The sequence below is a fragment of the Rhinolophus sinicus genome, chromosome 11 (assembly GCF_057876585.1).
Source record: "Rhinolophus sinicus isolate RSI-liver-muscle chromosome 11, RSI-T2T, whole genome shotgun sequence".
Classification (NCBI taxonomy): Eukaryota; Metazoa; Chordata; class Mammalia; order Chiroptera; family Rhinolophidae; genus Rhinolophus; species Rhinolophus sinicus.
Window position 1 is genome coordinate 12,702,786 of NC_142511.1, and position 12,463 is coordinate 12,715,248.

At 42.8% G+C, this 12,463-nt stretch overlaps 1 protein-coding gene across 3 annotated transcripts in view; it reads left to right on the top strand.

Annotated features, from left to right (window-relative positions):
- The window catches only part of RGL1 (ral guanine nucleotide dissociation stimulator like 1), a 211,255-nt gene that overhangs the window by 144,623 nt on the left and 54,169 nt on the right, over positions 1–12,463 (top strand). For all 3 annotated transcript variants that reach the window (XM_019738703.3, XM_019738870.3, XM_019738786.3), the window contains one exon: positions 10,243–10,320. In XM_019738703.3, coding sequence (XP_019594262.3) covers positions 10,243–10,320 — 78 coding nt within the window. The remainder of the gene's footprint in view (positions 1–10,242; positions 10,321–12,463) is intronic.

Below are 12,463 nucleotides of genomic sequence, written 5' to 3' on the forward strand. Positions count from 1 at the left end.
GAAAAGTATGGAGAGTTCTCACATGCTTCCTGTCCCCACACCTGCCCCCACTGTCAGCGTCCCCCACCAGAGCGGGAGGTTTGTTGCATCACTGACATATCACTATCACCCGAAACACATAGTTTACACTAGAGTTCATTCACGCTTGGTGTTGTGCGTTCTGTGGGTTTGGACAAATGTATAATGAATGACATGTATCCATCCTTATAGCGTCATACAGAACAGTTTCACTACCCTGAAAATCGTCTGTGCTCTGCCTGTCGTCTCTCCTTCCCCCTCCCCCAGTCCCAGGTACTCACTGATTTTTTTTTTTTTTACTATCTCCATAGTTTTGCCTTTTCCAGAATGTGGTATAGTTGGAATCATATGGTATGTAGCCTTTTCAGATAGACTTCTTTCACTTAGTAACATGCAACTAAGGCTTCTCCATGTCTTTTCATGGCTTGATTGCTCATTTCTTTTTAATGCGGAATGATATTCCATTGTCTGGATGGATCACAGTTTATCCATTCACCTACTGAAGGACGTCTTGGTTGCTTCCAAGTTTTGGCAATTGTGAACAAAGGTGCTGTAAACATCCATGTGCAGGTTTTTTTTTTATAGATATGTTTTCAGCTCCTTTGGGTAAATACTAAGGAGCAAGAATGCTGGATCATGTGAGTAGAGTTTGTTTAGTTTTGTAAGAAACTGCTAAACTGTCCTGCAAAGTGGCTGTACCATTTTGCATTCCCACCAGCAGTGAATGAGACTTTCCATTGCTCCATATCCTTGCTAGCATTTCATGTTGTCTGTATTTTGGATTTTGGCCATTCTACTAGGTGTGTAGAGGTATCTTATTGTATTTTTAATTTGCAGTTCCCTAAGCGCATATGATATTGAACATTTTTTTATATGCTTCCTGTCATCTGTGTATCTTCTTTACTGAGGTGTCTGTTGAGGTCTTTTGCCTGTTTTTTAATTGTGCTGTTTGCTTTCTTACTGTTGAATTTCAAGATTTTTTTTTTGGTATCTTTTGGATAACAGTCTTTTATCAGATGTGTCTTTTGCAAATATTTCCTACAAGTCTGTGGCTTGTCTTATTATCTTGACATTGTCTTTTGCAGAGCAGAAGCTTTAAATTTTAATGAAGTTCAGCTTATCAGTTTTTTCTTTCAGGATTCATGCCTTTGGTGTTGCATCTAAAAGGTCATTGTTACATCCAAAGTCATTGAGGTTTTCACCTGTGTTAACTTTTAGACACCTGTGTTAACTTTTAACTGTTTTACAGTTTTATGTTTTACACGAGGTCTATGATCCATTTTGCGTTAACTTCTGTGAAGGGGGCAAAGTCTGTGTCTAGATTCATCTTTTTTGCATGTGGATGTCCAGTAGTTCCATCCATCAGGCCATCATTTGTTGAAAAGACTATCTTTGCTCGATTGTGTTGCCTTAGCTCTTTGGTCAAAGATCAGTTGCCTACCAGTTGTTCTGTAGCCTATGACTACGTTTCATGCCATTGGTGAGTCTGTGCTCCTGCATGTGAGTTCCTCAGTGCTCTGAGTTGGGTTTTTTGGTTTTTTTTTTCCCCCCCTCCCTTAGGGAAAGGATGAGTAAGAGGCCCTAAGATGGCTATTTTCCTTTCCTTAGGTATGCTAAGCTCTGATAAAACCCCTGAAGGTTAGGCTCCGGTTAACCAGTTTCCCCCAAGGGCAGGTGTTGGTAGGAAGAATGGAATGCTCTGATGTATTTCACAATGTTTCCTTTTCCCCTCCCCTTTCTGGAAGCAGGAGGAGATTTTTTTCCCTCCAGTATTTACTGTAAGCACCTGGTCAAGCTCCTGGAGATAAAACTCACAAAAGTATGGCGGCTTGTCAGTCATTTTTATCTCTCAGACTTGTCCACACTGAGCTCCAGCAATTCATCAGTTACAGTTCAGATTTTCCTACCATGAGACGGCTTCCTGGGGTAGTTTCTGCTCTGATAACTTGGAATTCTCTGTATCCGCCTGTCTGTCTCTTCAGTTTTGGGGGGCAGTGGTTTGCTCTTTGACCTCACTTCTCTGATCGCTCTAAGAAGAGTCGTTGATTTGCAGTTTGTTCAGATTTTTACTTGTTATGTGGATGGAGTGGCTACATCTAAGCTCTTTACATGCTGGATGGGATACTGAAGTCCTCTTTTGCCCATTTTTTAATTGGGTTGTTTTGTTTCTTCTTGTTGAGTTTTAAGAGTTCTTATATATTTTGGATAATAGTTCTTTATCAGATATGTCTCGCAAATATTTTCTACCTGTCTATGGCTGATCTCATTTTCTTGACTGAAAGTACACTTTTAAGAAAAACCTTTCTTCCCCTCGGGAGTTGTGAGGTGGTCATAGTAAACCTCCTTGGAAAGCACTTAACACAAATCCGTTCAGCTTTCAGATGCTTTCTTAGCATGAGAAGCTGAGTAAGCATTTTGGGGATGCATACAATATGTTCCAAATTACTTTTTGTTAAACCTCACTTAAAAATAATTAAGTTTTTTAACTTAGTTCTGGAATTAGACTGGGCACTTGCCAGATATTCCTAGATTCGTGCTGGCATGCATTGCTCATTCCCTTACTTCCTTCTCTTCTAGTGGGAGGCAAGGTTTCTAGTATCTTCCCCTCTGCTCTTCCAAGTCCAAGGAGAGGGTGAGGGGTGTGAGCAGAGCGCACCCTAGGGAACAGGTGCTGGAATCTGACCTCCAGCAGTTACACCTCCAGGGGCCGGCCTCTTACTGCAGTAGCACTTACATTAAATGTTACCCTGCAACTTGTAATAAAATTTTTCCTACACTTTTTCTTTTATGACTTACTTTGGTCTAACTTCTATCACTTACATAAGAAAGGTTTTCAAAATAATGCCATACCATTTAAAAAATTTATTGTAATAACTCCACCCCCCAGCTCTCCACAAAATCAAGTGGAAATGAATAGTCATTCATCCATTGAGTCTCTGTTCCACTGTGTATGAAAAAGTTGAGATTATTGGTCAGTTGGCTCCAGGATGCTCATCCCATCCACAGAATGGGAAAGCTTTCAGGAAATCCTAAGATTGCTTTGTTTTCTTTTGTAGCCCAAAATACAGACATACTGGATTTCCTGTCTAGGGTGAGAATTTCTTAGAAAAATGAAGGCCATTGCTTAAGGTTTTTGTTATGGCAGATGAGTTTCAATAGATTTTCTCTAGGTTTGAGTGTTCACCACCTCGTAGGCAAGAAAGCCCTTGGATGGTGTACATGTTAGGGGTTTCCAAAAAAAAGGGAAGATTGCTAAAAAGATAAATTGGACTCAGATCAGATTTCCTCTGACTATTATTAGGAAGATGAAAGTTGTTGCTGATAGAAAAGAAAAGAGGATTATAACAGGGCTGTGAGAATCTTTGGGTATCGAAATACTTCTGACATCAAAAAAGAGCATTGAAAACTTTTGTAGGGCATCCCCTTTATAAAAGGTCCCATGCTCTTGCTGGTTCATACTTTGTCCAGTGGAGAAAAACAGTTTAGATAATAAAACTATAGAAGATACAACGTTGATAATAATTTACACATCCACCCGTGGCAGGCAGAATAATGGCCCCCAAACATGTCCGATCTTCATCCTTGGATGTGTTGGGTTACATGGCAAAGCAAAATTAAGGTTGCTGGTGGAATTAAAGTTGCTAATGTGCAGGCCTTAAAATAAGCAGATCGTCTTGTGGTATCTGAATGGACCCAATGTTATCACAGGGGTCCTTAAACATGCCAGGCGGAAGCAAAAAGAGTCAGAGAAAAAGATGTGATGGTGGAAACAGGATGAGAGGGATGCTTTGTTACTGGCTTTGAAGATGGCAGACAGGGGCTATGAGTCAAGGAATGCTGGGAGCCTCAAGAAACTAGAAAAGACAATTAAATGGATGACCTCCTAGAGACTCTATAAAAGAACACCTGCTGACACCTTGATTTTACCCCAGTGAGACTCCTGTTGGACTTCTGATCTACACAACTATAAAATAACACATTTGTGTTGTTTAAGCCACTAATGTTGCGGTCATTTGTTGTGGCAGCAATAGAAAATTAATACATCAATAAAGTTTTTGGTCTGTTAGAGAGGTTGTTCACAATTTAATAAGAAACAAGAAATTCTTGTCAGGGAGATTGACTCCAAAAATCCAGTGCTCATAGGCCCAAGGAAGCTGAAGGTCAGTTGTTGGTGGACCTTCACCTTTGTTGTGTTTGGGATGTCATGCCCTCTTCAGCCGTGGTCCACACACTCAGCTTTTGGAAGCATGGGTGGAATCAAAGGATGGGGCTTAGCCTCAACATGACAAGTTTTGTTACCCTTTCTCCCGGTATCTATGCTGTTGCTTTGGGTTCCCCAGAAAAGTTTAATTTGGTACTGTTTTAGAATTACATCCAACGGAAATCACACCAGGGAAAACGGAAAGTTCTCCTCCCTGCTGGGTCGGTTGTCTTTGGTAGATCTTTATTTATTTTTTCCAAATGGACCCCGTGTCACCCAGCAGCACTGTGGGAAACCTCTCTGGGAGGATGGGGTGACTCCAGAGCCCTAGCTTTATGAGGTGGCAGTGATAGTTCTGTTAAAGCAGACACGAATGGGGGGCTTTCAAAGACTTGCCCGCAGATTGTAACCAGGCTAGCTTTGTCTTCTTCAAATGAGATAAAAATGTTTCTGTAAAGTAGCTCTTTTTCAAAACTTTCACAGTGGTACCAAGACCTTTCCAAGGTAGGCTTGGTGGCCACGCCCCAGTTCTCAGGTCAGACTTGGGTGGAGAGGTGGCCGCCACGGAGGATGTTATTCAGAGTGATTCACAACAACCCTCTTGGCGATCCGTGGGATACACACTGTCTTCATTAAGGCTTTACTCGGTGTTCCAGACATCTGCAGGCGATTTCACCCGTGTCATTCTCCTGAGTCAAGGTCAGCTTGGGAACATTTTTCTCATATCTGACCTGTGTTCTTGTAGGTCAGTTACAGAAAAATGCTTCAGATGTTCACAGGTTGGGGTCTGTTAGGAAAGCAGAGACTCCCAGAGGTTCTTGAGTCAGCAGCTTCATGTGAGGTCTCCCTCTCCTTGACTTGCTCCTCTGTGTTCTTTCATGATCCCCCGCAAGTAGCTTCTTCCCTTCTCTTCCTTCCCAGCCTTTCTTTCATTCGTGGTAGGAGAGGGTATCAATTAGCTCATTTAGCAAATGTTTATCAAGTGTCTCCTGAGAGCAGACTCTATTCCAGGCCCAGGGGACAGAGCAGGAAGCAAGAGCAAAGAGTGGAACCAGAGCCTTTACCGTGACCCACCAGGCCCTCGCAATCTGTCCCTGTCACCTCCATGCCTCATCTTCCCTCCCTTCACTTACTCTGTTCTGCTCCTTCCTCACTGGCCTTCTCGGTGTTTGGTAAACACCACATCCTGCTACTACTGCTCCCGAAGCTTGGCATCAGCTCTCCTCTCTGCTTGGAAGACTCTCTCTGGAGGGATCTAGGTATAGAGGCCACTCCCTCCCCTTCTGGAGGATTTTACTTAAATATGACATTCACATTGGACCTTCCCTGAATAGCTCATGTGAAGTAACCACCTCTGACCCTCTAGTCATGTCATCCTTACCAGCTTTCTTTTTCTCCATTGCATTTCGCACTATCTGGCTTAATTGTTAGTTTCTTGTCTATCTCCCTCCACTACAACATACGCTCTGTGAAAACGGACTTTTGTTTGTTCCCTGCTATATCCTCAGTGGCCAGATGGTACCTGGACATCGGTCTTAAGAAATATTCATTGAATGAGGATGAAATGAGTGAGAGAATGAGTGACTGAGTGAATACATACAAGGCTCAAGGTTTCTAACCTTAAAAAATTTATACTCTGGTGGGGGAAGACATAAAATAAACAAAATAACTATAGCTTGTGTGGTAGGGCAGTGACTCGAGGCTGGTAAGTCCGACTGTCAAGGTTCAAACCCCCGCTCCACTTATTAGCTGTGTTTTCAAGGGCAAACTGCGTTAAGGTCTCTGGGCCTCATTTTCTCATCTGTTAAATCGGAATAATAATACCACCCTATAAAATTATTGTGATAATGAAATGAAAAAATTAGCATAAAGTGCTCAGCACAGTGCCTGGCGTGTAATAAGCTTTTGATAATCATTCATTGCTATGATTATGGGATCACTTGCCAGCATCAAATGCAACCTGTAAAGTTGTTCAGGATGACCCCGTCCTGGTCTGGTGTTCCTGAGACTTTTCTGTTGGGAAGCAAACGTTAGAAAGGCACTCCTCAACCCCAGAAGGACTGTCCCTGGTGACAACTTTATCTTAGGGTTTCTTTGAACCACAAATACTGCTGGTCCTCCCTTCAAACACGTATTAAACATTTCATCTGCCCACATGGGCTGCAAACGATATATCCATCCCCTCTGGAAAAAAACTGTTTCCTGTTTAAATATTAGCAACCAGTTAAACATTACGTGTTTGTTGTTTTTGTTTTTTTCTTTTTCTAGTAATGTTTAGGCTGCATGAAATAGTTGCTTAAGGCTGTATTATATTTCGGGAGATGTTTATAAATCTCTTTTTCCGTGTGATACAGAGAACACCGTGTCAGAAGTCTTTCTGACAATTTGTGTTTTAATTTAAGTTTTTTGAGTTACCATTTCAAGAAGGGCAGTTTCTCACTGGTAAGCCTTCTGAAGAGGTTGGAACTTTGATCTTAAATCCTAGGGAAGCTTTGCAGAAATCGGAGGTGACGTTGTTGACACGTTTGTCTGTAGTTATTCCACTGCCATTAATTAAATGCACACATACACACACACCCTTTATTTACTCCTCTGGGGTAAATGAATGGAACTTGATTTTGGTTTTTGAGGGGAAGCTATGAGAGGGGACCAGGAAACATCAAAGAAACACTCTTAATCTCATAAAACTGACTCCAATGACCGAGCTTGAACATTAAAGAGTTTTTGATTCCAGTGCTGGCCTAGCTTCTTTACTGTAAAGCATTAATTCTCCTTAATGACATGAAAAGTTCAGGGGAAAATAATCCCCAGTTCATTAAGTTAGAGGGTTACAGGCACTTTAATTTTATGTCACTTCTAAAGGTCTCCTTTGTAAAATTGGATGTACATTTTTTTTTTTTTTTTTTGCATTCTCATACTGCTCACACCTTCCAGATCTCAGCTTTAAGAGCTTAAAACCTTATTTCTTTTGAATTTTAATTTTAGATTTTTGGAATAATTAGAGCTATCCTAAAGCTTTCTTATGCTCCTTCAACCTTAGAAATGAAGGCACCAACTGGTTAAGACACTTGTATTCGCACCGAGCCAGACGGCGCCTTTGCAGAGACAAACGTGACTCTCGTAGTTGGGAGGTCCGTTTTCACATCTGCGTAGGGAACCCCACTAAACCACTCATTTGCTCCCAACAAGTCGCCGTCAGTATAACGGTCGGGTGCCCTGTTTTCAGTTCGAAAGAGTAGTGAGCAGAAGAGACAAAAAATCCTGCTCTGTGGAGTTTCTGTTCTAATGGACCAGTAACATGATAAGTAAATCAATTTCACAGTATGTTAAAGCTGTTAAGGGTTACGGAGGAAAATAAAGCAGTGGTGTGAGAGCTGGTTTGTATTTGAAATAGGATGGTCAGGGAAGGCCTCCCTGATAAAGTGACATTTGACGGAGACCTGAAGGAGCTGAGGGAGTGCGCCCTTGACAGAGGTGTGGGGAGAGGCGGCGGGGTTAGAAGATTCTGAGGCTGGAGGATGCCTGGTGGGTGGGTGAGTGGATGGATGGAGCAGCAGGAGGCCAGTGAGGCTGAGGGAGAGGGAGTGAGCGAGAGACGTGGTCAGAGACGTCAGCAGCAGGTCACTGTGAGACAGGTAAGACGATGGCCTTTTGTCAGAGAGAGATGGCAGCCCTGGGCGGATTGGAACCCAGCAGTGACACTGCGTAGGATCACGGTGGCTGCTGGGCAGAAGCCAAGACCCTAGTCCTGTGGCTGCTGCATGACCCTAGGTTAAAGATGGTGGTGGTTTGAGCCATGGTGGAAATGATGAGAAGTGCTTGGATTTAGGACATGCTACAAAGGCAGAGCCCAAAGGGTTTCCTGGTGGGTTGGGTGGAGAAGGGTTAGGGTTGTGTGCACACTCTGAGCCTAAGCGCCTGGCCCATGTGCTCTGCCCAAGTGCAGTGGTATTGACAGTTCTCACAGTACATTGTGAGAAGATAGTACCGTATCCAGTTAGTTAGTGAGCGAGAACTCCGCTCACCAGCGTAGGTTGCTTAGTCCTTATCGACACCATCTGGCTGCACCTGTGGCATCACATTCTAGAGAGGAACTGGGATAGGTGTTGGTAGCATCCCAACCAGCATCTCAGCTCGGAGTCTGAAACATGCAGAGAAAGAGCAGCAAAGTCTGAGAAACTAAAGTCAAGTCAAGGAATAGGAATGTCAGAAAACTTTCAGGACAGACACATCTGAAAAGAAAAATCCCAGGTGCAGTAAAATGTGTGTCTTTTCCGTGTAAGGATTTTTCCTTTTTATTTCTCTCTCTCATAGCTCCCAGTTGAGAGAGAAAACATGTAACATTTCCAGAATAACCACAGAGAGAATGAATGGACTCACACGGAATGTGACCAAACCAAAGATTAAGTCCCACACGGAGTCACTGAGGACTGGCCATGTATGGCTCCAGTCAGATAGGTGGAAGGTACAGCTGCTCCCCGAGAGCCCCCCTGTTCACTGCACCCACCCTACTCTTTCCTACTTAAATCAACCACAAAACCTATTGTGAGAGAACAGGAGGGCACGGGTCACTATGATGGTGGCCAAAGAGAGAGCCAAAAATTCCACTTGTTTATTTACTAGGAATCTGATTTCCCACCCCTGCCTTACTCACATGGGGTTGAGTAAATCTTAATTTGACGGAGTTCTTACCAGAAAAGCAAAGGGTAACCCTGGAAGCCCTCTGAATTGCAGGTGCAGGACAGAATGAGGCGAAACAGGGAGGGTGGAGACCAGTGGAAAATATCTTCGGGAGGCCAAGAAGTCCATAAGGCTGACGAGCTTGAGAAGGAGCAGGTGGGTGGGGGGTGGGGAGTAATGTCTAAGGGCACAACTGGAACCCCTGGGGACAGGGTGGTGGGGAGACCAGATGGACTGGCATTTGGTCAAAACAGATGGCGGGCTTTTACTTTGAAAAGGATTTGTAAATCCTAGGAACCAGGAGCCATAAGGATAGTGGGGTCTTTAATCCTATTAGCAGAAGACAAAAGTATGCTCGTTAAAAATGTAAACACACCAATTATACGATGTTTATTATCAAAACTTTGGGGCAGACTACCAGCTTGGGAAACTCCAAGAAATCTCTGAATTCTTTGTCAGCAAGAGAAACTGCAGAAATAATCTAGGCCTTATAAGTTACTATAAAGAGTGTAAAGAATTTAAAGTCAATGTATTAAATGTACATTGTGAACCAAATAAAATGGGATGTATTTGCATGAAGTAGGCTTGCTTACATACAGAGCTGGAAGAATAGCTAATAGTGCAATTAGGGACTGATCAGTTATTTAGTATATTTTGAGGATATACTGAGCCAAATTTTAAGATCTAAGCACCTGTTGCTTTCCAAAAAGTTGTCCCCCGCTCCCCCCTCCCCTGTTTGCTGTGTCTGGATCAGCCTGGCCTCAGTGCAATCACAGCAGCTCTCCTGGTACTGAGTCACAGGAACTCCGTTCTTGGTTCCTGGTCTCTATCTCAGCCATTACTTGAGGGTCCAGACTTATTTCCATAACCCTTTTCCAACAGGACTTACCCTCAAAGAGGCCTCAGTCATTCATTGTGGTGTGGAGGTGTTCTCTTGTGCTGCTGTGTGACGCGAGTGTGGAACCTGTTCAAGCAGAGCCACGTTGGATGGGCACAGCAGAAGGGCACGGTGTAGGGCTGTGTGCTCCGGAGTTCATGAACGCTCGTGCAACATCTGATTCTCCCGCTAGGAGGAAAAGCCTCATTTCATTTTTAAAAATTCACATCAGTGTTAAATATTGAGAGGAAGTTTAAAGTAGTGTGAATCACAAAAGTCACTTTTGTCTTTAGAATGTACACCTTAAGTAAATGTCAACCATACAGTCTCAATTTTAATGCTGTTTCATAAATAATTTTTTCCTTAATTTTCCCAAAAAGAGTAGCTATTATTTTGTGGTAGCAATTGAATAGAGTTGCTTTCCAGCACCACTGACTGGACCTTATTTGTTTCTTTCCCTGTAAAGGTATGGAAACCTGACAAGCCTAAACTGTGAAGAAGATGGAAGCCAGACTTCCTCAGAGTCCAAGACCGTGATCAGAAAGTGAGTTCTTTCTCTGCTTTCCAAGCTCGCACTCAAGACATACTATCTTGAAAGAATGTAGTTTACTCGAGTTGTTTTCATTCCTTTGTAATGTTGCCATGTTTTTTTTTCCATAATGCACAAGAGGATAGAATTACTTTTTTACTATCTAATGATATTCATTTACTCATCCAGTAAAAATGTATTGAGCACCTACTGTTTGCCAGACCCTGTGCTAAGGGATACAGCCATGAACAAAGTTAATAAGTCCTACCTCTTATGATGTTTATGTTTTAGCAGAGAGAGAGAGAGAGAGAGAGAGAGAGAGAGAGAGAGAGAGAGAGAGAGAGAGAATCCACACAGAAAAGGAGGAAGTAGATAAGGGAGCCGGCTCCTGGGGGAGAGTGTGATTCATGCAGGGTACCAGAAATGGGCTTCTGGTCCTCCCCCTTCTGAAGGCCTTGGGAAGGACATTGAATTGTATTCTGAGGAAGATAAGAAGCACTTAGAAGGCTTTGAAGAGAACAGTGCTATGGCTTAATTTATACAGAGGGTGCCAAAAAAATGTGTGTACGTTTTAAGAAAGGAAAACTGTATTAAAATTGTAATACTCAATACATCCCGATAACAAAAGATGAATACAAGTCACGTTTGACTTCTGCAATGACAAGAGGTGCTCAAAGTGGTTACCATCAGCGTCCAGATACTTCTGATGATGGCGAACTACTGCTTGAGCAACGCTGACCAAAGTGTCCACTTGTATATGTCTTTTTGGCATCGCCAGTATGTTCAAAGGCTTACTTTAACTCTGTGGGAAGTGGTTTATGCTGATGAGAATGATCCTGGAAATAAGCAGGAAGCATCCATGATGCAGGGGTGGGGGCCACTGCTAGAGCACTGATGTCCTTGAGTTGATGAGGTGCATGTCAGACTGCCTGACACCGCCTGTGATAGATGCTCCTTTTGGAACCCAAAGTGTGAGACGTAATCCTATGGAATTTTTAAATCCGAGGGTTGAATGATGGACTCCTTTCTTCAGGAGCCAGGGATGTGAAGGTTAGAACACTGTCTTTTTAACTCTCAAATTAGGCTCCAGGTCATTTTATTCTTTTTCTTGGATGGGCTGTAACTTTCCAGAAAACCACACACACCACTGTAGATATTTGAATGCCAAGTGTAAGACACGGTAAGTGGGACAAATACTTTATTCCTAGAGAGCTTGGGGAAGGCTTCCTGGAGATGACATTTGAGATGGGCCTTGGGGAATGGTGACAATTTTGGTGAGAGAGCCATACAGGCAGAGGGAACAGTGGGCCCAAGTCAGGGACATGCAGCATATGTGACATTTTGGGGAACAACACAGATGTGGTGTGTCTGCTTCTCAGTGTGTGAGTTTTGCAAATGGAGTAAGTGGAGCTGAAGCTGGATCGGGGTTTATCGTGAAGGGCTTTCACGTCTCACAAGAGAATTTGGACTTTCCTTGGTTAGAAGTAGGCAGTCAACCTCAACCAGCTGTCCAGGAGGAAAATAATACGAGGTGGATGATAGCAGAGAATGGATGAGACTCGGTGCCTTCTTGCCCGTGGACCAGCAGCATCAGCGTCTCTGGAAATGCAGGGTCTCAGGCCGCACCCCAGACCTACATTAGAATGCATTTTAACAATATCCTCAAGTGATTCCTACGCACTTTAAAGGTTGAGAATCATAGGATGAGAGGGGTTTTGTTGTTGTTAATTTTGTTTATCCATGCATACTAACTGCAATAATAATTTCTTAAAAAGAGCCTTTTTTATAATGAGTATTTCTAAATGCATACAAGAGAAGAGATACTGTAAGAATTGAGGCACCAGCTTGTCAAATGTAAACTCGACCTGGGACCAGATTCAGAAATAAGCGTGTTGTTATCCACTCTTTTTGGAATTGTGTCAATTCTAGAGCTCCCTTTCAGCTAGCCGCCTGAACACTCCAAGCAGAGTTAACAGTCTGAAAAACATCCAGAGCTTTCTGTGTACGAGGGGGTGTTCTGAGATTCAGTAAGTTTCTGGGAAGTAACAGTTAAAGAAAATTGATTTGTACCCTGGACATGAAGAGACATGCTTATTATTTTAAAGCCCTGTTATTATAAAACTTCATTCAAATTCATTGTCCACCAGGAATAGTAATG